Source organism: Mustela nigripes, chromosome 13 (assembly GCF_022355385.1).
Source record: "Mustela nigripes isolate SB6536 chromosome 13, MUSNIG.SB6536, whole genome shotgun sequence".
Taxonomy (NCBI): Eukaryota; Metazoa; Chordata; class Mammalia; order Carnivora; family Mustelidae; genus Mustela; species Mustela nigripes.
In genome coordinates this window covers 99413620-99438127 of record NC_081569.1, presented here as the reverse complement: position 1 = coordinate 99438127, position 24508 = coordinate 99413620, and the positions used below count along the sequence as shown (strand labels likewise).

The following is a 24508-nucleotide window of genomic DNA, read 5'->3' as shown; positions in this document are numbered from 1 at the left end:
ACTAATCAGCTTGTATAGAGACTTTGGGGGCCTCTACCAATTCTTTTTCTCTCCAGGGAAATGTAGGAAGTTGTAGTTCTGTTTTGCTTGATCTGTGCTGAAATTTGGGAGGGAAGCTATGCCGCCTTCTAGTTCAAATAGCTATCTCTGTTCTTCCCCCCAGGTGGTTAGACTATATTGGACCCATAGAACTCTAAGACTGGAAAGACAGAAGCTTAACATTTGGGGAACACCCTAGGGAAAGTTAGGGTGCTGGATGAGTGAATAAACACTTTTCTTCCACTGAAAGAAGCTGAGTGCTAGGAGGTCTCTTCCCAGTTATAAGATATTGCACTGGGGTCAGGGACTGGTTTCCCTACTCATTTTAGTGACTGTGGTTTTTGTCTTCACCTGGGGTGCATGAGCCTTTCAGTTAGTTTCTGGATTTCTCACAAAGGGAATTTGTGAATTATTGCTGAATTGGTCTGTTTGCAAGGGGAAGGGAGTCCAGGATTACTACTCCACCATCTTGCTGATGTCCCTCCTGACAAGGCTTTTATTTCACCCTTATTGTTAGTAGTTTCATTGTGGATAGAATTTTATGTTGCTGTTTTTTTTTCTCAGCATTTTGATATGTTTCACTGTCTTCTGAATTCTTTAGTTGTTAATGAAATGTCAACACTCAAACTAATTTTCTTTCTTTGTTAGTAATATATTCTGTCTAGTTTTAAAAAAATTTAATAGATATTATGTTTATTTTAATTCCAGTATTAGTTATCAATGTTATATTAGTTTCAGGTACAATACAGTATAGTGGTTCAGGAATTCTATATATTACTCATACTCATCATGATAAATGTACTCTTAATCTCCTTCACCTAGTTCACCCATTCCCCCATGCACTTCCCCTCTGGTTACCATTAGTTTGTTCTCTATAGTGAAGTCTGTTTCTTGGTTTGTCTCCCTCTTTTTTCTTTGCTCATTTGTTTTGTTTCTTAAATTCCTCATATGAATGAAATCATATTGTATTTGTCTTTCTCTAACTTATTTCCTTTAGCATTACACCCTCTAGATCCAACCTTGTTGTTGTAAATGACAAGATTTTATTTTTTTTAAGCTGAATAATATTCCATTGTATATATATACACATTTTCTTTCTCCATTCATCCATTGATGGACACTTGGGCTGTTTCCATGTCTTGGCTATTGTAAACAATGTGGCAATAAACATGGGAGTGCATATATCTTTTTGAATTAGTGTTTTTGTATTCTTTGGGTAAATACCCAGTGGTGGAGTTACTGATTAAGACAGTTCTATTTTTAATTTTTTTTGAGAAACCTCCATACTGCTTTCTATAGTGACTGCACCAGTTTACAGTCCCCAAAACAGTCTATGAGAGTTCCTTTTTCTCCACATCTTCACCAATAGTTGTTATTTCTTGTGTTATTTTAGCCATTCTACTTGTTTTAAAAATATTTTGTCTTTGTTATTTTGAAGTTTTACTTTGTGTTTATTTTCATTTAGACTGTCTTGGATTTGGGGGCTTGGTTTCTTTCATAAATTTTGGCAAACCGTAAGTCATTATTCTTTTGAAAAATTTCTCTGAGGGGCATCTAAGTGGCTCAGTGGGTTAAAGCCTCTGCCTTTGGCTCAGGTCATGATCTCAGGGTCCTGGGATCAAGCCCCGCATCAGGCTCTCTGCTCAGCAGGGAGCCTGCTTCCTCCTCTCTCTCTGTCTACTTGTGATCTCTGTCCGTCAAATAAATAAAATCTTAAAAAAAAAAAATCTCTGAAATTCCAGTTAGCATATATTGGACTTGCTTACTCTATTTTCATTCTCCCTCAATCCTTTGTTCATATTTATTTATTTATTTTCTGGGCTATATTCTGAGTGATTTTACTCTCAGCTCCTGAGTAGTTTCTTTTAAGATTTTGAGTGAGGGGTGCCTGGGTGGCTCAGTGTGTTAAGCCTCTGCCTTCGGCTCAGGTCATAATTTCAGAGTCCTGGGATCGAGCCCCACATCAGGCTCTCTGCTCGGCGGGGAGCCTGCTTCCCCTTCTCTCTCTCTGCCTGCCTCTCTGCCTACTTGTGATCTCTCTCAAATAAATAAATAAAATTAAAAAAAAAAAGATTTTGAGTGAGAGAGAGAAAGGTGGGACATGAGTTGGGGGAGGAGCAGGAGAGGGAGAGGTAAAGAGAGAGAATCCAAGCTGACTGGACTGAGCATGGAGCCCATGGCACTGAGATCCCAACCTGAGCCAAAATCAAGAGTCAGATGCTCAACCTGGGCCCTGCCATTTATTTCTTCTCGTTTAATTTGTTTAACCATTCATTTCAATTTTTAATTTTAATTACATTTTTAATTTAAAATTATTTATTTCCAAATGTGTCTAGTTAACTTTCTAAAATTATATATCAATACTGTTCACTTTCTTAATTCACATAAATATTTTATATTATGTATTTGATAATTCTAATATCTTTAATTTTTGTAGGTAGATTCCATAGTGTACTATTTCATTCTGAGCTCATGTTCTATAAAATCTTATCTGTCAGGATTCTGGGTTTAAATTATACTCCTCAACAAATGATTTGCATTGGCTCCTTCCAAGTTCTTGAGGTTACTACCAAGCCTGGATATCATTAAACTACATTTTCAGATTGGGGTTTATTTATTTTTTCCTCCAAGGTCAGAGAAGTGGTGTGAATTTAGGCTTTAAACTTGTGTGAGAATAAACTCGTTACACATTCTCAGGGGAGACTTTTCTTTCCCAATATGTACCTCCTTCACCCAGAACCAAGGCAGAGATAGGCAAAAGACCATCATTAACCTTTGGGAATCTGCTTATTTTTCTAAGCCCATCCACTGAAGATATACACTTTGAGAATTCTGGGATTAAGTTGGAGGGAAATGAAGTCTCTGATCAGACCTCACCGTAAGATATTGCCTCCAATGTCACCTTCCCAGATTCCCAACACATAAAATTTAAAATCCAGCCTTTAAGCCAGCAGGAAGCAGCTAATAACCACTCCTACCCCCAAGACAAACATCTGTGGTATCATTCTGCATTCATTTCTTTTGTGTGTGTGTGTGGTTTCTTGCTTCTGAGGAACTTCCTCACTTATTAGCTCAATCATTCATTGAAAATATTAAATACTCTTTGCAGCATTTTAAGGTATTTTTCTGAATCTTTGTTCAGCCAGATGGCCCTGGTTTCTTCTATAAACTAGGAGCTGAGAGTCATATGCTGAGAATGAAGGGGCAAGAAATAGTTTGTTGGAGGGAGAAGGTTTGAAATGGGGAAAGTGGGAAAGCAAATGAAATAGTAAAGCACTAAATATTACAGAGTGGATGGTAGCCAGGAAAGTTCATAAGAATGGATCACTTGATAAGGTTTATAGCCTTTGGGTATATGGTAGCTTTATATCTGATACATATTAGCCCAATAACCTTGGACAAATCACACCCTGTTTGTATCTACCTAATCATGGTGGTTGTGAAGACAACGGTTATAAAAATCCAGCATTGAACTAAATCACTATTTCCAGCAAATAGTAATTGAGTCATGATGTGAAACTTACTTGTTTTACAGACTTATTTAACAGGATTTGTTGAAGCCAAATTAGCAAAGACCTAATTACTATGGGCCATTTGTTGTGATGCAAAAATAGTTTTGCCAAGCAAAACTTGATATATTCAAGTGTCTTTATTAGTAATACTTTACCCGTTGTAATAAAAATTAACTTTAATCCAATTAAATCATGATAATCTAAGAGAATCTTAGCATTCATACCAACAGGCAATCTTTAAGGCAAAAATATAAAGATCCCAGAAAGTACACAAATAATTTACCACAAAATGTTCATCAAAATCAAGTTAACCCCCAAATTTTAGATGGCTAAATATTTTCTAGTTTTGGCCTTTTCAAGAATATCTTTTGATAATATATTCACCATTGATCTAGTTGCTATGAGATAAAAATATAATAAATTAACTTAATCTTAAGGAGTTTCCATGTTAGGTGATCAAATGCTTTTGCGACAAATCACAGAACATTATAATGAAACCCAAGTATATGTAAATTAAACTACACATTATTTGACATATCACCAGTATTTGGAAGAATGTATTCATTGTCAGAACAGTGATAGCATCCATGAATATAAGAGATTAAGATTCTCAATTTAATTTTCCAAGCTGGCATTGGGGCATTTTGGCATTGTGATTAAGTCACCATATTTATCCTGATTAAACAAGTGGCATTCATGCTACAAAACTGTGAGAAAAAATGTCAATATGGGCCTTGAAAATGAATTCATTGATTTTGGGATATATAATAATACTCAAAAGGCAGTATACTATTAACTCTTATCTTAAGTCCTTTTACTTATTCCAGTGGTAGGTAACATCAGTTTCTTCAGATTATCTGTTTTAAAGATTGAAGTCTTTTCTGGTCAAAGTACAGGAGTAGAACCTTTCTCTAGTAAAGTACAGGTTCTATTGATCATGCCAAAAAAAGTTCAGTAGGTGTTTTTAGATTAGTGTACAGTGGGATTTTCCCCCCCTCAAGTATCTGCTTCCAGGAGATTAAGTTGAAAAGTCTAATTATTTCAGAAGGGTTACTTCTCCTTATCTCAATTCCACTCAAGTGTAGTCAACAAAAGAGTGATTTAGGCAGTCTTAACTTTTCGAAAACTTAATGAGTGTTAGAAGAACCATCAAAATGCATTCAAAGGAGTAATAGTTGTTTTTCTAACTTTATTTGTATTCTGCTCCATGGTTCTTTGTAAGTAAGTCCTTAAAGTTAGAATGTTTTTAATTATAAGAAATGTGTGTAACAAATGCTTTAAAGAGGCCAAAAACAAAATGTAATTGGTATTTAATGACAGATAGTAAAAACAGAGTGATTTGGTAATCTAGAAGTACAACTATTTGAAACAGATATAGAGCCCTTTAGTTAAAAAAAAAAAAAGTCAAGTTAGTTTTGTTGTCACCAGATAGATTTTCCTTACCATACTTCTGTAATACCACGAACTTACTGAAAGAGTTTCATTAATTCAGAATGATCAATGAAAGTATACTTTCAGTTACTTGGAACTGATATAAAAATTTAAATTCAAATACTCTTTTAAATACAGATTCCTCTGGATTTTTTTCTCATGAATAGGGAAATGATTTCTGGTCAAGACAGCACTCTTTAAACAGTTGAAAATTTGTTAAGTATAGTTATGGGTCTTAAAATTGTTAATGTGATCATGAAAAGACGAGTATAGACAAACTACACTCTTTTTAGGAGACACTGTGAAAGGAAAAAGCCTTAATCTATCTTTTCCAATTATATTTTCTAGGTTTATTGAGTTTTATTGCCTTTTGAAAAATGACATCACACAAAAGATTCATTTAACAGGAAGACTTTTAGACACTTAAAATCTTCTCTTGGAATATCAGTCATTAAAAGTATGAAAACTCAATCTAGATATCATGCAGTTTATGCTGTAGAAGCATACTTTTAGAATTTTAAGCTTAACTATAAATGCTTTTTCTATTGCAACAGTGTTTAGCCACTTTGTGATTACCTCAAGGTGAGAAGTGTGACTGGGAGAGGGCACAAGGGAATATCCTGGGGCACCAGAAATGCAGTTTATCTTAATCCCGGTGGTAACATGAATGTAAGCATACATAAAATTTCATGTCTGTATCCTTAAGATTTATGCCCTATGGCATAACTTATTTCTCCGAAACTGTAAAAAAAGAGTGTTTAGTTACTTTATGAAATGCCTACTATTTTACAGGAATCATTAATATAATTTTATAAGTCAAAATGTATAGGGGAAAAACAAAAAAAACAAATTATCTGATGCATATGGCATAAGGATCACTGGTCACTTTCAGGTAAATTATATCTGAAGCTAGAGTTAAACTTCAGTAATGAGAGGTCACTGGTATTCTATCAGAAATGGTGTCGGGAAGAATACAATGTATAAATTTAACTATAAAGGACAGAAATGCTATAACAGCTTTAACAACAACTACAAGATAAGAGCATCATCAAATAAGTGGCAGGACTCTGGCATAATTATTTGGCTTATGATTGCCCATGGTTTTTTTTTTTTTTTTTTTTTTTTTTTTTAAATTTTTGCTTTTCAATGTTTGGGTTTTGCCTTATTTTTGCTTGGACTTCCAAAGTATGGGGAAGAAAAAGAATTCAAGTTAAATTAGTTTTGTTATTTATTTTCAACTGTTGTTTTTAATGTGGTAAAAAGCTGAAGTTATGACTGTAATTTGAAAATTATGCATTCTACTTTCCATCTATTATAGGAGAAAAGAGTTGGGTTTATGAAGGAAATATAAACAATCTGCCTCAAATGTTTTTTTTTTTTTTTACTTTTGCTCAGAACTATGTTAATTCTCATCACCTCCAAAAGCCTTTGAGAGGATTAGCTGCATAGACCAATATTGTTCTATATTAGTCAGTATTAAGCATATGATGTCACCTTGTTTCCTTCCCTCCTCAAGTCTTTTTTTTTAAGTGGGGGGAGGGGGAAGGGAGGGTTTTTGGGCGATTCTCAAAATTCTGTGGCTTAAATGCCACTAGCTGACACACCTGATTGACAACCTTACACTCTCAAACCTGTTTGAAATGGGTCAAATACCTAAGCGCTGCAGAACAATGCAATCTAACCAGCAATTCCCCATAAGAGAGAAAGGGGGTGTGATTAGGTTCCAGCTATTAAGCAAGTTATTGCAAAAACAGTTTAGTGGTTTGTTTCTGCAACAGTCACAGGTTAAGCTAGTATTTTCTATCTTAATTAGCTCCAAGAAAACCCCAGTAGGCTGTAAGAGGCAGGATAAATAGCCAAAGCTCGGAGCAAGTGGGGCAAACATTAAGAGCTTTATGGAGGTCTTTACACTGACCCTCGGCTTTGGTTATTGATCATTAACCCTGCTGGGGAACTATCGAACGGAATTTCTTTGAGGCTTATCGAGCCACAGGAAAGGAGATGCAGGAGGAAATATAAGCTTCTAATAAAAGAAACGCAGCAACAATAGCAGAAGAACAGCTCTGCCTGGTGACGTAATGGCTGGCAGCAGTCCAGCTTCAGCAGAGCTGCTGCTACCTCAGCATCCAACCTCTCTCAACACAGTCCAGCTTCGGCAGAGCTACCGGGGCTGCTACTTCTTGCGATGCCACTTTGTTGGTGCCACCAACACCTTACCTTGGAGGGCCAAAACACCGAACAAAGGGTTGTCCTGTTTTAAGTTGTCGGAACCCACACTCTCACTCACTCAATCCCGCCAGCTTCTCAGGAACCGAGTCAATCCGCCGCTTAAGTTTAGGGCGAGCACACTGGCGCACACTCCAGGCGTGCCTCAGTTTCCCCAAGCTGCTCTCGGGTCCGCCTCGAACTGCCCGGTCCCCCTCCCCCTCCCGCCCTCCCGCCGATCCTCAGCCCGAGTTGATCGCAGCAGCACCGCTCACCCGCCCGGCCCCGCATGCCGGTCCTCCCGCCTTACCTCCGCCAGGTAGAGGTTGAGGAGACAGAGCGTGGAGAACTGGAGACAGGAGGGGAAGCAGTAGAGCAGCCAGTGGGGGAAGAAGTGCAGGTGAGCGGGCGGCCGGAGCAGGGGCAGGGAGCCGCTGAGAGAGAAGGCGGCGGAGAAGAGGGTGGTCCTGAGCGCTGCCCACAGGAGACAGAGGAAGAGGCAGAGGCTCTGGTAACTCAGCCGCCGCTCCCGGTACAGGAGCAGCCGCCACAGCTGCAGGTAGGCAAAGGCGAAGAGCGCGGCGTAGAGCAGGGCGTGCAGGATGCTCAGAGCTAACTGCACTGAGCCCGGCACCGCGGCGCCTGAGGCGGCAGCGACGGCGCCTCCGCCTCCGGGCGTCGAGGGCTCGCGGCCGGCAGCCGGACCCGGCACGGACACCCTCATGAGGGGGCTGGAGGTCAGGAGAGAGAGAGCGGGAAGGAAGGGGCCGGACTCAGAGCCGTCGTCGAGGGGGAGAAAGATTTCCCCCTTACCCCCCACCCACCCCAACCTCCAACCCCAGGAAGCGCCGTGACAGGACCCGGGGCCCCGCGCAGAGCAGCCGCGGCTCCCCGGACCCCGCCTCCTCTCCCCGCCCCCCCGGGGGGTCTCGGCTCCTCCTGCTGCGGCTCGGCTCCGTAGCTGCAAAAAACAACTCTCGGCTGGAGACAATCAGCTGAGAAACCCGAGCATTTGAGGCGCTCGCTCCGCACCGTGGGCTCGTGCCGATTGGCCCAGGCGGGCACGCCCCCTGCGCACCGCGCTCGGAAGGCCACGGGCCACAGGACCCGTCGCTCGAAGGCTCCAAGATCTGATTGGATAACCGCTTTCCTCGCTTTCTCCCTCCCTTTTACTCCCCACCCACATTGCCGATTGGCCCAGCAACTGCACGGCCAGCTCGCGCCGGCGGGAGGACTCGGTGGTCGCCTGTCACCTGGGGCGGCTCTCGCTCCTCCCCCTGAGCTTCCCATTGGTTGGAGAGGCCTCACGTAGGGAGCACGAGGAGGGGGAGGAGCCTTGGGGTTGTTTTTTCGCTCAGCAGGCCGACCCCACCATGCGGTGGTGGCCGCAGGCGCTGGACTTGGGTGTGCTGCACCCTAGTAGGTAGGCGCTGCCGTTCGTCGCTGCCGGCCAGCCGGCAGGGGCCCCGCCTTCTGCCTCTTCTTCACGTGGCGGGAACTGTCGGCCGCGGGAACCGCCTGGGTTCTTCTGGGTAGGTCTTGCCGCAGGTCTCGGGCAGGGTGAGTGGCAGCGGAGGTCCTTCCTTGAAGGGGCTGTGGTTTCTGCCTGCCGGGATGGGGATTCAGCCTGGCGGCTGTCCCCCAGCAAGGGCTACGCCACTGAGCTCTGGGGTCTGGCTTAAAAGGGCCTCACCTGCATCCTTCTGAGGGGCATTTTGCTTTCTTCTTTTCCCCCAGCATGAGCGTCGAGAAAAACGTGAGCCCTTTGTGGGGAGAGTGAAATGAAGCTTTAAGCAAACTTCTTCCTCGGGGGAGGACGAATGATCTTAGGATGAGATGGATGTCCACAGGAGATGTGAATAGGGAGAATGTGGGTCTTTGAAACTAGGAATTGGAAAGGATGCTCTGAGCACAAGTGTAGGGAAAAAGACAGAAAAAGAACGCTAAGTCTGATGAATGTCTAGGGAGAAAAAAGTAGAGTAGTTTGTGCTTAAATTCCACATATATTCCTTCAATCCTTAGTCCTGTACTGGGTGGATGGTGGCGCTCTTCTTGAGGCTCAGAGAGGTGCAAAGTAAATGCTATATTATGTTATTGCTGTACATAGCGAGGAGTAGATTTTCCAACGTGTGTTGGACTGACGACATTTGCTGATTTTTTTTCTTTTTAGCGTTTGGCAATAAAATGAGCAAAGTAATGCAGGATGATGAGAAAACAATTTATATTCTCTTTAGAGTGAGTGACACGTCACAAATTCAATATCCTTTTGAAAGTCACTGCTACATTAACTGGTGCAACTAAGACTCAGCTTTCGGTAACTTACCATTCTTTGTCCTAATGCTTTGCGTAAGAAGAGTTTTGCTACCTTCTTTCCTAGCTAAGTGATCCACAGGAAACTTTACTAAAGACTATTTTGTACTGCAGAGTCTGGGACAGCGGTTCACCCAGGCACCAGATGCTGAGTGTTTTGGATTCTTTATAGGTATATTGACAAACTGTGATGTTTAGGCTTGGCGTAATTATGTGGATCTCTCAGATAAAACATTCAGCTAAGCAGGGTGTACAGTGTAGCCTAGAGCAGGGTACAACTTGTTGAAAGAAATAGGTCTGCTTAAGCAGTTGTGTGCTTTAGCTTGCAATTTGCTTTTTTTTTTTTTAAAGATTTTATTTTTATTATATTATTTATTTATTTGACAGACAGAGATCACAAGTAGGCAGAGAGGCAGGCAGAGAGAGGAGGGAGCAGGCTCCCGACCGAGCAGAGAGCCCCATGCGGGGCTTGATTCCAGGACCCTGGGACCATGACCCCAGCCGAAGGCAGAGGCTTTAACCCACTGAGCCACCCAGGCGCCCCTGCAATTTGCTTATTAAAAGGGAAATTACTATATTTTAAAGATTTTATTTATTTGAGAGAGAGCAAGCATGAGCGCAAGGGAAAGGGAAAAGTAGACTTCCCACTGAGCAGGGAGCCTGATGTAGGACTTGATTCCAGGACCCTGGGATCGTGACCTGAGCTGAAGGCAGCTGCTTAATGCACTGGGCCCCCCAGGTGTCCCTTAAGCTTGTAAATTGAGCAGGAACTCAAGAGTTTTGTGATTTTAGGCATTCAAAAAAATCAGGAGAACCTCCTGTTCCCTGACATGCCTATTTTTGTATCTTCCATAATGATGAGATACATATTTCATTCATGAATAGACTTTCACCATGAACTGGTTATTCTTTTTCTCTGTTATTCTCTATTCAAAGTTATGGTAAACAACATCTGGATAGTACCCATACTAGCAAAGACCTCAAACTAGTATGGGTACTAGTTTGAGGTCTTTGCTTGTTAAATTTTTTATTTCAGAGCATGTCCAGATAGTTTTTTTCCCCCCTCTTCCTCTTTTGGGCGTGCATGAGGGCTGTAGATAGGTGATTTGCCCCAGCTGCCTTGAAGAAGTTCTGAAGTAGAGAGAGGTTGATTCCTTTTATTGCTTCCATTGAATCTTAAATGATAAACGTTTGTTTGTTTTGTTTTGTTTCATTTTTAAAGGTCACAAATAGGCAGAGAGGCAGGCAAAGAGGGGGGGGAAGCAGGCTCCCTTCTGAGCAGAGAGCCCGATGTGGGGCTCGATCCCAGGACCCTGAGATCATGACCTGAGCCAAAGACAGAGGTTTAACCCACAGAGCCACCCAGGTGCCTCTTAAATGATAAACTTTGATGATATCTAATCAAGAGTTTATTTAAATCTGGTTCAATGAGCAGGTTTTCTCCAGTAGTAGCATTAAACTATAAGCTAATTTTTGCCAGAATGTTCTTACAGGAAGTTTGTAAGCATTATACGCCCCATTTGTTGCAAAATATGAAATGTGTCTTTTCTCAGAGAATGATGCCCACAGACTTGGTATAATTTGTTTAGGGTTTATAGTTGTTAATTTCCTCTTTTTCTTGAGAGAGAAAACTTTTAGTTTTATGGTTAATCATAAGGGAAATTTAAGTCTATCAAGGGGAACTAACCAAGGTCGTCTAGAAAAGCTTGCTGCTTAATATTCTAAAATTTGAAATGTGTCCAAATGCAGAGTGGTTGAATATTGTTTTCTAGGAGGGAACATTACTCTAGCACAATGGTCTTTCAAACATTTCAAAGCAGAAAAACTATTTGCCAAGTATTATTATAAACAGGACCCAATCCCAAAATGGGATTGTTCTAACTGTAGAGAGTCACCAGCTGCTCCAGCTGTGGAACACGTGAAGGCAGATCCTTCCCCTACCCCTCACTAGCAGGAAGATGAATGTTTTTCTGTTGAAATTCTTCCTCCTTGTTGCCCTCTGGGGACTCTCAGTATTTTGGTGCTGAGCAAAATTTTGTTGCCTTTTTTTTTTTGTAAGTTGGCTTCACGCCCAGCGTGCAGCCCTGTGCAGGGCCAAACCCACAACCCTGACATCAAGACCTGAGCTGAGATCAAGAGTTGGTTGCTTAACTGACTTAGCAACCCCAGAGCCCCCAAATTTTGTTGCCTTTTATTTAGTGTTTCTATTTGCAAACTTTAACCCTTTTTGTACTACAGCTTCATTGTTCCAACTCACAGTGTTTGTCACTCTCTTGTATTTGTCCTTAGTTAAATGTCACACATTTTTTGCAAACTTTTTTTTTAAGTAGTCTCCATGTCCAGTATGGAGCCCAATGTGGGGATTAAACTGAGATCAAGAACTGCTTAACCGAGTGAGCCACCCAGGTGCCCCTACCAACTTTTTTTTTTTTTTTAATATTTAATTAATTTAGGGGCGCCTGGGTGGCTCAGTGGGTTAAGCCGCTGCCTTTAGCTCAGGTCATGATCTCAGGGTCCTGGGATCGAGTCCCGCATGGGGCTCTCTGATCAGCAGGGAGCCTGCTTCCTCCTCTCTCTCTCTCTCTGCCTGCCTCTCCGACTACTTGTGATTTCTCTCTGTCAAATAAATAAAATCTTTAAAAAAAAAGATTTAATTAATTTATTTGACAGAGAGACCATGAGAGAGGGAATACAAGCAGGAAGTGTGGGAGAAGGAGCTGCAGGCTTCTTGCTGAGCAGGGAGCCCAATGCGGGAATCCATCCCAGGACCCCGGGACCACGACCTAAGCCGAAGGCAGACACTTAACATCTGAGCCACCCAGGCGCCTTGCCCCTACCAACTTTTAAATGGTACAGGTGTATACTTGTTTAGAGTTTAAGGATGAGGCAAAAGTTACATCTTGCATACCAACTCTGATTAGTGCTGACAGGAGTATTATACTGACAAACTGAAGGCCCTCCCTAGGCTCAAAGGGTATGAGTCTGCATGTAGTTGGGCGATATATGTGTGTAGTATTGGCAAGCATTTGCCTGTGACTTCCTTCTTTTGGTATTAGCACCTGTTGTGGTTATAGTTTGTTGCATTTGAAACAGTCTTCTTCATTTGTAGAATTATCCTACAGAGAAATTGGGTCCATTTCCTATGAATTCTTTGATATTTTCTGCTTTGAAAATCCAGTGTATGTATTTATGTTCAAGTCACTTTCCTCTTAGCTGTTATTAAAACCAATAAGTCGAGGCTGGGTTGTACTGTAATAACAACCCCGAGACTTAAGGGATTTAACATAACAATGTTTAATTTGTGTTCACTGTGGGTTAGCTGGGAGCTTTGCCCCATGTTGTCCTCTTTCTGAGACTAGGTTTAGCAGAGAAGGCTGCATTTTGAGTGTTATCATTCATCATAGCAGAAGAAAAATGTGTTGTGGGTCATGAGAATATATTGACTAGGAAAAACTGCCAGAAGTTATGTATGTCACTGCACATTTCATTGGCCAAATCAAGTCGTGGCTATACCTATTTCAAGGAATTGGGGAAGTATAATCTTAACATGTGTAGAGAACTAGAAGCATTTGAACAGTCCACCCTTTTTGTGAACAGATATTCTCCTTACCTGTAGTTCATCCTTGGCCCTTCCCAGTGGACATAACCCCCAAATCCCATCCAGTCACTATATCAAGTTCAAAGTCCGGGATCTCTGACTAATGCCCAGTAGTGCTAATCTCTAACCAGTCTAGACATTATAAGTTATCTGTTTCCCACTCCCAGTTGAATACATAGGGTAGCGTAGGGACAGATACGAATAAGTGTTCCGATTTGGAGAGGGGAGGAATGGAAGACACATAGCAGACTTGAGACTATAGGAACTCTGAAATCTCACTGGGCAGATATTGCCAGAGCTCTTCTTCTGTTCACTGGGTTCTCCAGGTCATTGCTTTTCAAACTGTGTGTCATGAATGACCAGGGTTGGGTTTTTTTTTTTTTTAATTCTTAATAATTCAAAATCTAAATTTGTATTTTTGTTAACTACAATAAAAATGAATTATAACAAAAATGGAATGAAAACACTTATCAAATGACAAGCCCAATTTTAAAATTTTTAGATTCAGCAGACAGAAAATTACTGTGTAAAATGGGTTATAACAGCTTTTTGACATCTACACTCAATGTCTGTGTTTGTCTCATTATTATAGACCTAGTAACAAACAGTTGTTATTCTGGCACATGCCCTAGGGCATAGTTCTCCATGGTCCTTGGCTTTACTCTGCAGGAGGTCCTTCCATTTTTATTATCTTTGGCCACATCTGAAGTTTATTTTGGAGAATATGGCCTCTTTCCATAGCTGAGCAGTTTTGTCAGCTTGCTTCCTGGTGATAGAAGGGTGGGTGCTAAAGAACTAAGTTTTAAACAGCTAGTCTCTTGGATGGTGGTGGTTCTTTGAGTACCTTTATTTGAACACCTTGTTAAACATAACCACCTACAGTCTTGGTGGGAATGCAAGCTGGTGCAGCCACTCTGGAAAACAGCATAGAGGTTCCTCAAAACTTTGAAAATAGAGCTACCCTATGACTCAGCAATTGCACTACTGGGTATTTACCCTAAAGATACAAATGTAGTGATCTGAAGGGGTACGTGCACCCAAATGTTTATAGCAGCAATGTCCACAAGAGCCAAACTATGGAAAGAACCTAGATGTCCGTCAACAGATGAATGGATAAAAAGGATATGGTATCTATATATACAGTGGAATACTATGCAGCCATTAAAAGAAATGAAATCTTGCCATTTGCAACGACGTGGATGGAACTAGGGGGTATTCTGCTGAGTGAAATAAGGTCAATCAGAGAAAGACCATTATCATATGATCTCCCTGATGTGAGGAAGTTGAGAGGCAAAGTGGGGGGCTTGGGGGTTAGGGAAGAAAAAAATGAAACAAGATGGGATCAGGAGGGAGACAAACCATAAGAGACTCAATCTCACAAAACAAACTGAGGGTTGCTTCGGTGAGTTGGTGGGGGAGAAGGTGGTTGGGTTATGGACACTGGGGAAGGTAGGTGCTATGGCGAGTGCTGTGAAGTGTGTAAACCTGGCGATTCACAGACCTGTACCCCTGGAGCTAATAATACATTATATGTTAATAAAAAAAAAATAACCAACAGCAACTATCACCCAGTGCTCATCTTCTGTCTACCAGCCTCTTCTGTTAGGGCCATATATAAGTTCATTAGCCACACAAGCCTAGGTACATGCTCATTATAAATTCATTAGGTGCGTGTCACCTCCAAGTTATTGTAGTGACTGTTTTGTCAAATGTTTTGTCACTCCTTAATAGAATTGCTAAGCTCTGGTCTCTGATGAAAGTTTCCCTGATTAGGCCCCAAATAGTCCTTGCTCTTTGGCCTCTGAGCCAGTGTTTTGGGATTCCTGTTAAGGTAGCACCTCATTCTAGTTTGTATACCAGTGAAGATAAACTAGATTATGCTGCCATAATAACCCCTCAAAGCTCAGTGGCTTCTGACAATAAGGTTTATTTCCTCCTGTGCCACACACTCTTTGCGTCATAGTGAGGGTTCTCTGCTCTGTGTTGTGCTCATACTGGGACTCACGCTGAGGAATAGCCACCAGCTGAGCATCTTTGATGACTGTAAGAGAAGAAAATAACTCCTGCCCTACCCCACACTAGCTGTTAAACTGTTGCCTGAATGAGACTTCTGCTTACATTTCATTGGCCAGAGTAAGTCACCTGGCGGCCACAACCAATTCGCTAGAGGTGGAAAGTGCAAGAAGTTAAGTGTAATCCTACATTCTACAGGAGAACAGAACTATTTACCCCATACCAACAAATTACTACACCAAAGTACCAAGGTTACATTCCTCCCAAGGTACTCATTTCTTTGTTGATATTTAGTTTGTTTTCTAACTATTTTTAAAAATAGTATTTATTTATTTATTTTTGTGGGGAGTGGGGAGAAGCAGACTTCTCGCTGAGCAGGGAGCTGGCTGTGGGACTTGATCCCAGGACCTCGAGATCATGACCTGAGCCAAAGGAGGATGGATGCTTAACTGACTGAGCCACCCAGGCACCTAATGTTTAGAGTTTGAATAATTAAGTATTGTTTTCTGTTTCATTTTCTAATTATTGGAGAAAAAGAGTCACCGAGTACCTTCTGTATTTTTTTTTTTACTCTGTTCTCACTAGTATTCTTATTTCCTCCCTCTTCCCCATTCATACTTCCCTTCTCTTTAAAGATATTTTTATATGGAGAACATGTCTCTGGGCAAATGCATTTTTATTTTACATGCATGTGAAATGAACATTCTTCTGTAGCCCCACAGGGATAAGTTGGAGTAATAGGAGTAGGAGCTATGGAAAATGTGATTCCATACAAGTAATAACTTTAATGTTTAATTTTCATTTGTATTATTTTAATGCCAGTGTAATCAACCTACAGTATTGTATTAATTTCAGGTATACAATATAGCAGTTCAACAATTCCATATATTACTCAGTGCTCATAAAGAGAAGTATACTCTTTTTTTTTAAAGATTTATTTATTTATTTTAAAGATTGCCTGCGCATCTGAGCTCAGCGAGGGACAGAGGGAGAGGAAGAATCCTTAAGCATTTTACCTGCTTTGCGTGGGGCACATCCCAAGTCTTGATATCAGGACCCTGAGATCATAACGTGAAACAAAACCAAGAGTTGGTTGCTCAACCAACATCCCAAGTCTTGATATCAGGACCCTGAGATCATAACGTGAAACCAAACCAAGAGTTGGCGTTCAACCAACTGATCTACCCAGGTACCCCAAGAGAAGTGTACTCTTAATCCCCTTCACCTGTTTTATCCATCCCCCCTCAACCCACCTCTCCTCTGGTGACCCTCTGTTCTCTACAGTTAAGAGTCTGTTTTTTGGTTTGTGTGTCTCTTTTTTTCTGCATTTGTTTTATTTAATTTCCACATTTGAATGAAATCATATGGTATTTGTCTTTCTCTTACTTATTTCACTTAGCATTATACCTTCTAGATCCATCCATGTTGTTGCAAATGGCAGGATTTCATTCTTTTTTATGGCTGAATCATATTCTAATGTATATATACTATATCTTCTTTATTCTTTTACCTAGTTGTGGACACTTAGGCTGCTTCCATAGTTTGGCTATTGCCAAGTAATGCTGCAATAAACATAAATGTATATGAATTTTTTTGAATTAGTGTTTTTATATTCTTTGGGTAAATACCCAGTAGTGCAATTACTGGGTCATAGGGTAGTTATATTTTGGGGGGGTACTTCCATACTGTTTTCCACAGTGGCTGTACCAGTTTGCTCCCATCAACAGTGCATGAGGGTTCCGTTTTCTCCACATCTTCGCCAATGCTTGTTGTTTCTTGAACTTTTGATTTTAGCCCTTCTGATAGACGCCAGGTGCTATCTCATTGTGGTTTTGATTTGCATTTTCCTGACAATGAGTGATGTTGAGCATATTTTCTTGGGTCTGTTGGTCATCTGTATATCATCTTTGGGTAAATTTCTGTTTTTGTCTTCTGTCCATTTTTAAATTGGATTACTTTTTTTTTTTTTTGATGTTGAGTTGTGTAAGTTCTTTGTGTATTTTGGATACTAACACTTCTTTGGATATGTTGTAAGCAGATATCTTCACCTATTGAGTAGATTGTTTTTTGGTTTTGTTGGTTGTTTTCTTTGCTGTGCAGAACTTTTTATTTTGACGTAGTCTAAATAGGATGACTTTAACTTTTAAAATCAATATGAGAAGGGACACTATTTAAAGAGTTAGATGGTTCTATGTAAGACTTCAGAAATCCCCTTGTTATCGTCCTCCTCCAATTTCTTATTCCTTAGGGGCAGTTTTTTAAATTGCTCCCTATTTCTTATGGCATCGATCTTCCTATTTCTAGTAAACTTGGCTTTTGGTGTTGTGAAAGTGAAGATTTAGCTCTTTTATTCCTTTTCCCACCGTGACTTTGTGTTTCCTTACTTTCTGTCTCCTCATCCTCTGAACTGTGGTTGTCTTAAATTTAGTTAAATAATTATTCAACGTTTATTTTTCTTAAAATTTTATTTATTTATTCAGTGTTTATTTTATTATAATCATGTAAGCTATTTCTGGCTGACCTGTGCAATATTCTCTGCTCTAAGTAATTTCTTGAAGAATCAAATTTATCAAAGATGGAACAAACTGCAAAGGTTTTAGTTACTAATGAGTTCCTATCCTTCAAAGTATGTATGTAAGAATAATCACCAACACCTCTAATTGATGAAATGCATAGTACTTTCACATCTATAATTTCATTCGTCCAATGAACTGGTGTGGGAAAGTATTGTAGCACCGAATGTGCAGTTAGACCTTTTGCTGCTACAAAATTCATTCTATGGGAAAAGAATCCTATGTTAACCCTACTGTCCAACTAGTGTTAAAATAACTGCATTGTAACCACAAGCCCAGGAAAAATTATATTTATACTTGAATTGTTCGAGTGTACTTTTATTTAAAAGTTTTATCTTTTCATTAGGTTTTAGTTATTTTGTATAGTAATAAATGTTATAATACTTATTATCTTAGCCTCAGGATGCATACATTTCCCATCCCCCCATAAAGAAAATATTGAATGACCTATTTTAAACCATTGCCATTAATATAATTGGCTTTAAAATACACTGGTTTAAAATGACTGTAATATGTAATCAGTGTTAATATCAAGGATACCCCTTAATTATATCATTAAACTTACTTTTTTATATGCCTCCTCACTGTCCTCCCTCATTCTACTTGAATTTCTGAACTCTTGTTCATTATTAAATATCAGCTCTAATGAATTGATATAAATTAGCTCTAATGAAAATAATGTTAAGAAGAAATTGATGAGGGTAGGGAAGGAAGGAAGAAAACAAAAATGAGACAAGATGGGATTGGGAGGGAGACAAACCATGAGAGACTCTTAATCTCACAAAACAAACTGGAGGCTGCTGGGGGGAAGGGGGTGTGGAGAGGGTAGTTGGGTTATGGACATTGGAGAAAGTAGGTGATATGGTGAGTGCTGTGAAAATGTGTAAGCCTGATGATTCACAGACATGTACCCCTGGGGCAAATAATAATTATATGTTAATAAAAATAATTAAAGAAGTAATTAAGTAATTAGTTCCTATTTTTTTAAAAGAATAGCTGGTTTTTAAAAATTTATTTTTTTAAATTTAAATTCAATTAATTAACATATAATGTACTATTTGTTTCAGGGGTACAGGTCTGTGATTCATCAGTCTTATCTAATACCCAGTGCTCATTACAACTCATACCCTCCCAATGTCCATCACCCAGTTACCCCATTCGTCTACCTCCTCCCCTCCAGCAACCCTCAGTTTTTTTCCTAAGATTAAGAGTCTCTTATGGTTTTTCTCCCTCTCTGGTTTTGTCTTGTTTCAATTTTTTCTCTCTTCTCCTATGATTTGCAGCCATCAAAAAAAAAAAAAAAAGAAATCTTGTCATATGCAACAACATGGATGGAACTAGAGGGTATTATGCTAAGTGAAATAAGTCAAATCAGAGAAAGACAATTACCATATGACCTCACTGATAGGTGGAATTTAAGAAACAAGATATAGGATCATAGGAATACCTGCTTCTTAAGGAGAGAAGTTACATGCTTACTGATAAGATTAAAAGAGCAAAGTAGGGATGCCTGGGTGGCTCAGTTAGTTGATCATCTGCCTTTGGCTCAGGTTATCATCCTAGAGTTCTAGCTCCTTGCTCAGTGGGGAGCCTGTGTTTCCCTCTGCGTGCAACTTCTTTTGCTTGTGCATGCTACCCCCAACCCTTGACAAATAAATAAGTAAAATCTTAAAAAAAAAAAAAAAGCGAAGTAAATACCCAGTTTAGTATAATTTTCACTAAATTTTTAATTCTTCTATCATTTTATTCTTTACTGAGAAAGCATACCCCTCTCCTTATGTTTGAAATTAAAAAAAAATTAAAATTTTCACCTATGCTTGTGGGTGTATATTACCTCCTAGAAGTATGATATATTTTCCCAAACTATCTTCTTTTAAATTTAGGTAGTATAGATCATCAGTAGAAAAACTTCCTGAAAGAAGAAATTGTTCAAGAGAGATTTGAAGGTAGCAAAACGGAAGAGGAAGAATTGACAACAGATGCAGAGGATAGCATGGAAGTAAGTACAGCATGAAGGAAGATGGAAGGAGGATGTCTAAAACAAATCTGAGTTCAGAAGATAGAGTTGAATTAAAATATGGGTTGGAAAAGATGCTTGAATTTCTAAGCTATATAAATAAGTCTAAGTCATGTATTAAAAGTATATTTAGAAGGAATGTCCTTTTAAGAGTTTTATAGTTGTTTTCTAGGGAACATAAAATAAAAAGAATGTGGACATAGTAGATATAGATTTTGGATGTCTCACTCCCATTTAATGGTACTAAATAACGGTATTGATTGTAAGTCTGTTCTAGGTAGAGAGAGATAAAATGCCTAATTTAAAACAAGGATTAAACAATGTTTGAGAATTAATTTTAGAACCCTTAAAAATGACAATTAACTTATCATCCTTTAGTAAATATCTATTAAACTCAAAATATTTCATATTGAATTTTCTAGATATCTTTGATATCTTTTGCAAGTATCAAAAATCAATAGTATTATTAAATCAATGTCATTTTATACCATCCCTCTCAAATATTTACTAGAAGGAAATAGGAAAGTACTGGCAAGATCAAATATATAAGTAATACCTTATATTATTCTTTTTGCAGATTTTACTTCATTCATTTGTTTAACAAATTTATTCAGCAAAACTTTGTTGAACACCTGCTCTTGCTAGATATTACCCTAGGCAACAGAACCGCAGCACTGAAAAAAACAGACAAAACCTCCTGCCCATGTACAACTACAGCTGATGATGTCTTCCAGTTTCAATTTATTTAGAGTGGGCATCTCTTTTGTCATGATGTGCATTTTTTGTAAGTCAGCAGTAGGCTCTCTATCAGAACTGAGTCCTCAGAAATATTTCAGTACATTACAACCAGGAAAAGCCTCCTTAGCTTATTTTTGTCAAGCTGGTAAGTATTTTTTATATTCTACATGATTTTTGTGATGTTTCTATTGCTGTTTAATCAATATTCTCAGTGGGAATTTATTGTCAGGATTAGTATTATGTGCCATAAAGCTGCTACTAAAATATGCCTGCCTTGAGTTTAAATCCCGATTTTGCCACTGTATGATTTTGATCAAGTCACCTAGCCTCTCTGTGTTTTTGTTATATCTTTAATGAGGAAATAATACTTTATAAATTTGTTGTAAGGATTAAATGAATTTACTCATGTGACTAGTCCATAGTAAATACTAGATAAGAATTAGCAATTAGTAGAATTACATCTGAATTTCATCTAGTCATTTCTGAAAGTATACTTTTTGGTATTTTTAGTGAACAAATAAAAGTGTTTTAAAACTTTAAATGATATATTAGTAACACTTTTGTTTAATACCTTGCTTTAGTTGTACCATTAATTACACTGATAACCAGTTGAACATAACTAAAAATTGTAATGGTCTCATTAAGTCTTTATCCCTGAAAAAAAAACTATTCTTGGAATTAGTAAGTGGAACGAATCCACATTTCTGTTGGTTCTCTTCTAATTGTCATTTGAAAATGGTATTTAAAATTATTTTGAGGGGGCGCCTGGGTGGCTCAGTGGGTTAAGCCGCTGCCTTCGGCTCAGGTCATGATCTCAGGGTCCTGGGATCGAGTCCCGCATCTGGCTTTCTGCTCGGCAGGGAGCCTGCTTCCCTCTCTCTCTCTCTCTCTCTGCCTGCTTCTCCATCTACTTGTGATTTCTCTCTGTCAAATAAATAAATAAAATCTTTAAAAAAAAAAAATTATTTTGAGGGGCGCCTGGGTGGCTCAGTCAGTTAAGTGTTGGATTCTTGATTTCAGCTCAGGTCATGATCTCAGGGTGGTGAGATTGAACCCCACAATGGGCTCTGTGCTGGGTGTGGAGCCTGCTTGAGATTCTCTTCCTCTCCTGCTGCCCCTCCCCCTCACTTGCATGCATGCATGTTTTGAAAGTTTTGTACATGTATCCATGTGTGTTGTGTATGTGGTATTGGAAAAATAATGTCAATTAATTTAGCTTTAAATTAAAAAAAAAATTTTTTTTTAAAGATTTTTTATTTATTTATTTGGCAGTGAGACCACAAGTAGGCAGAGAGCAGGCAGAGAGAGATGGGGAAGCAGGCTCCCTGCTGAGAGAGCCTGATGCAGGGCTTGATCCCAGGACCCTGAGATCATGACCTGAGCTGAAGGCAGAGGCTTAACCCACTGAGCCACCTAGGTGCCCCTAGATTAAATATTTATTCTATTCTTGTTTTAGAAATTTTTTTTAAAGATTTTATTTATTTATTTGACAGAGAAAGATCACAAGTAGGCAGAGAGGCAGGCAGAGAGAGAGAGAGAGAGGAAGGAATCAGGCTCCCTGCTGAGCAGAGAGCCCGATAGGGGGCCTGATCCCAGGAGTCTGGGATCATGACCTGAGTAGTAGGCAGAGGCTTTAACCCACTGAGCCACCCAGGCGCCCCTTGTTTTAGAAATTTAAAAAATGTACTTACAAAGTTAAAATATATCATAAAATCATTAGAAATATGAATGATGAGGCAATAGGAAATAAGGGTATAAAAATATATAACTAGGTATGTTTACTTGATTATTTGTTGTTTTGTATACTTTTAGGGCATACTGATCTGTTTCTTCTTTAGTGTGCAGCTTTCAGGTTTAGCTTTAAAAATTCATCTTTTCTAAGGAGCAAGCCATAAAACATTCATTAAACATTTCTTATTTTTAGATTCTCCAAGAAACTCTGTATTTCTAGTAGAACTGAATGAGGCTGTTAAACCTCTCCAGGACTATGGAATTTCAGTTGCAAAGGTAGGAAGACATTTTTTGTTACTAAATTATTAGTGACAGACACTTTACAATTATATGACTTAAGGCTGAGTATCTAAGTATACTTATGTTTCACACCTTTTTCCAGACTGGAAAAATTTTTTTCCTACCGTTTTATGTATGAAAAAACAGAAGCACTGAAAGATAGTTCCAGATTATTGTGTAAATTAATACATGAAGAAAAAAAGCTGTTCAGAATTCTTTGGCTTAGAATTTAATTTATTTTGTAAACTGTTTTATTGAGGCCATGGTTCAGTTTTCAATCTTATGGTTAGGCTTTGTTGTTTTGTTTTGCCTGACAAATATATTATAATAGATCTCTATATTCAATTATTTATTAAATTTCAGTTTATTAGCTCAGTTTATGACCACAAACTGAGGTATAAAAATTGAGGTAATTGCTTTTCTAGTCTTCTGAGTCTTTATAATTACTTATGTTTCAGTTTTCCCTTTATTTTTAGAATAAAGTAAAAACACACTAACTTGAAATGATATATTTAATTTTTTTCTCAAAAAAATGTTTAAACTTGTCATTGAGTATATGGAAAATTTCCATATGTGTCATAGATTAGATAGCTCCATGAGCTTTTCATTTAATCTTAGAATTTGTACCTCAGAAAATTGAATGGTTAAAACCCAGTGATTATTGAATTCTCTCAGATTAGTATCTACCTAACTTTCTGTGTACATTTATTCTTTCTTAGTTCGTTAGCCTTCTACCTTTGAGAGATGGTCACTGTCCCACTTGGTCCCTATAGCTAGAGTTCCCAGAGCAGGAAGCATAGAAAGGTTAACTAATCTTGGCTATTAAAGGGAAACTCTTTCCTCTACCCAGAGAACACTTTTGACATAAATGTGTGAATTTTCCCACACCAATCAGTTCTGTCACTAGCCGCCCACTTAGCCCAGATCTTACAGGTTAAGGGCTTAGTTCTATAAGACTCCTCTCCCCCTGCCGGCTTCAGATGCCAGTCCCAAGGAGTGGATTCCCAGGTTACCTACAACTTCTGCCTGACTTGGCTACAAATTGGGGGCTTTGATAATTTGCTGTAATGGCTCGCAGGATTAAGGGAAAACTAGTACTGGTTTATTATAAATGATGGAGCCCTGGAACAGCCCAATAGATGAGCTGCATAGAGTGAGGTCTGGATGTCTTGAGCACAGGAGCTTCTGTCCTTTTCTGGTTTGGACTGTGCCCACTCCTGGTACTTGGATGTGTTCACCGCCCTGAAAGCTCTCTAAGCCCTGTTGTTTAGGGTTTTTATGGAAATTCCATTATGTGGACATGATTGATTAAATCTTTGGCCCGTGGTGATTAATTCAATCTCCTGAGGGTAGGAGGTGGGACAGAAAGTTCAACCTAATCATGCCTTTGTCTTTTTGGTTAAGAGTCTCCATCTCAAAGCTATATAGGAGCCATCAGGGATCAGTCACCTCATTAGCATGCAGAAAGATACTCTTAAACACTACAGGGGTTTTCTTAGAAGCTCTTATATAAGGAACTGGGGTTAAAGACCAAATATTGGAACAAAAGATACCCCTATCACTCAGGAAATAGTAAGGGTTTCAAGAGCCCTGTGTGAGGAACCAGGGGCAAAAAGCAATTATCTGTTTTTTACTATATAACTGCTAATTACTTAAAAAAATATTTTTTATGTCAATTCTATATGTAACTTTGTTAACTTTGGACAACTGATTTCACTCTAGAATGATAATGGTGCTCATCTTCAAGGTGCTTTTAATAAAGTTCTAAAGTTTAGAAATGAAATACTTGGCTGGTATGACATTCAAAAGGGATAATCATGTTGTTTATCTAGTGGCTAATAACTGTGTATCTAGTAACTAAAATAGAGTATTAAGGTTTATGCCCAGGGTGTTGCCTTTATGAACTAACAAAACTTAAAGTCTTGATTTTACAGTTGAGGATGCTAAGCTGTGTGGAAAGGAGACTGGGGAATAAGACAGACCTATATTGAGGACCTAGCTCACTCTCTGGCACACAATAGATACTGGGTAAATGTTTATGACCTTGAAATGAGGTGACTTT

The 24508-nt window shown here is 39.1% G+C and overlaps 2 protein-coding genes across 7 annotated transcripts in view; one reads left to right on the top strand and one right to left on the bottom strand.

Moving 5' to 3' along the window:
• GPR137C (G protein-coupled receptor 137C) overlaps positions 1-8204 on the bottom strand; it is a 66056-nt gene extending 57852 nt beyond the window's left edge. The window contains exon 1 of the mRNA XM_059373212.1: positions 7498-8204. Coding sequence (XP_059229195.1) covers positions 7498-7911 — 414 coding nt within the window. The 5' untranslated portion in view covers positions 7912-8204. The remainder of the gene's footprint in view (positions 1-7497) is intronic.
• Positions 8205-8448: 244 nt separating this feature from the next.
• Positions 8449-24508, top strand: part of TXNDC16 (thioredoxin domain containing 16) — a 107099-nt gene continuing 91039 nt past the window's right edge. The window contains exons 1-5 of one of the 6 annotated variants that reach the window (XM_059373205.1): positions 8486-8719; positions 16062-16297; positions 19565-19680; positions 20276-20581; positions 22361-22443. In XM_059373205.1, the coding sequence (XP_059229188.1) occupies positions 20419-20581; positions 22361-22443 (246 nt within the window). In that variant the 5' untranslated portion in view covers positions 8486-8719; positions 16062-16297; positions 19565-19680; positions 20276-20418. Of the gene's footprint in view, positions 8748-16061; positions 16298-19564; positions 19681-20275; positions 20582-22360; positions 22444-24508 lie in introns of all 6 variants that reach the window. The other 5 variants (XM_059373208.1, XM_059373207.1, XM_059373204.1 and 2 more) reach the window with 5 other exon arrangements.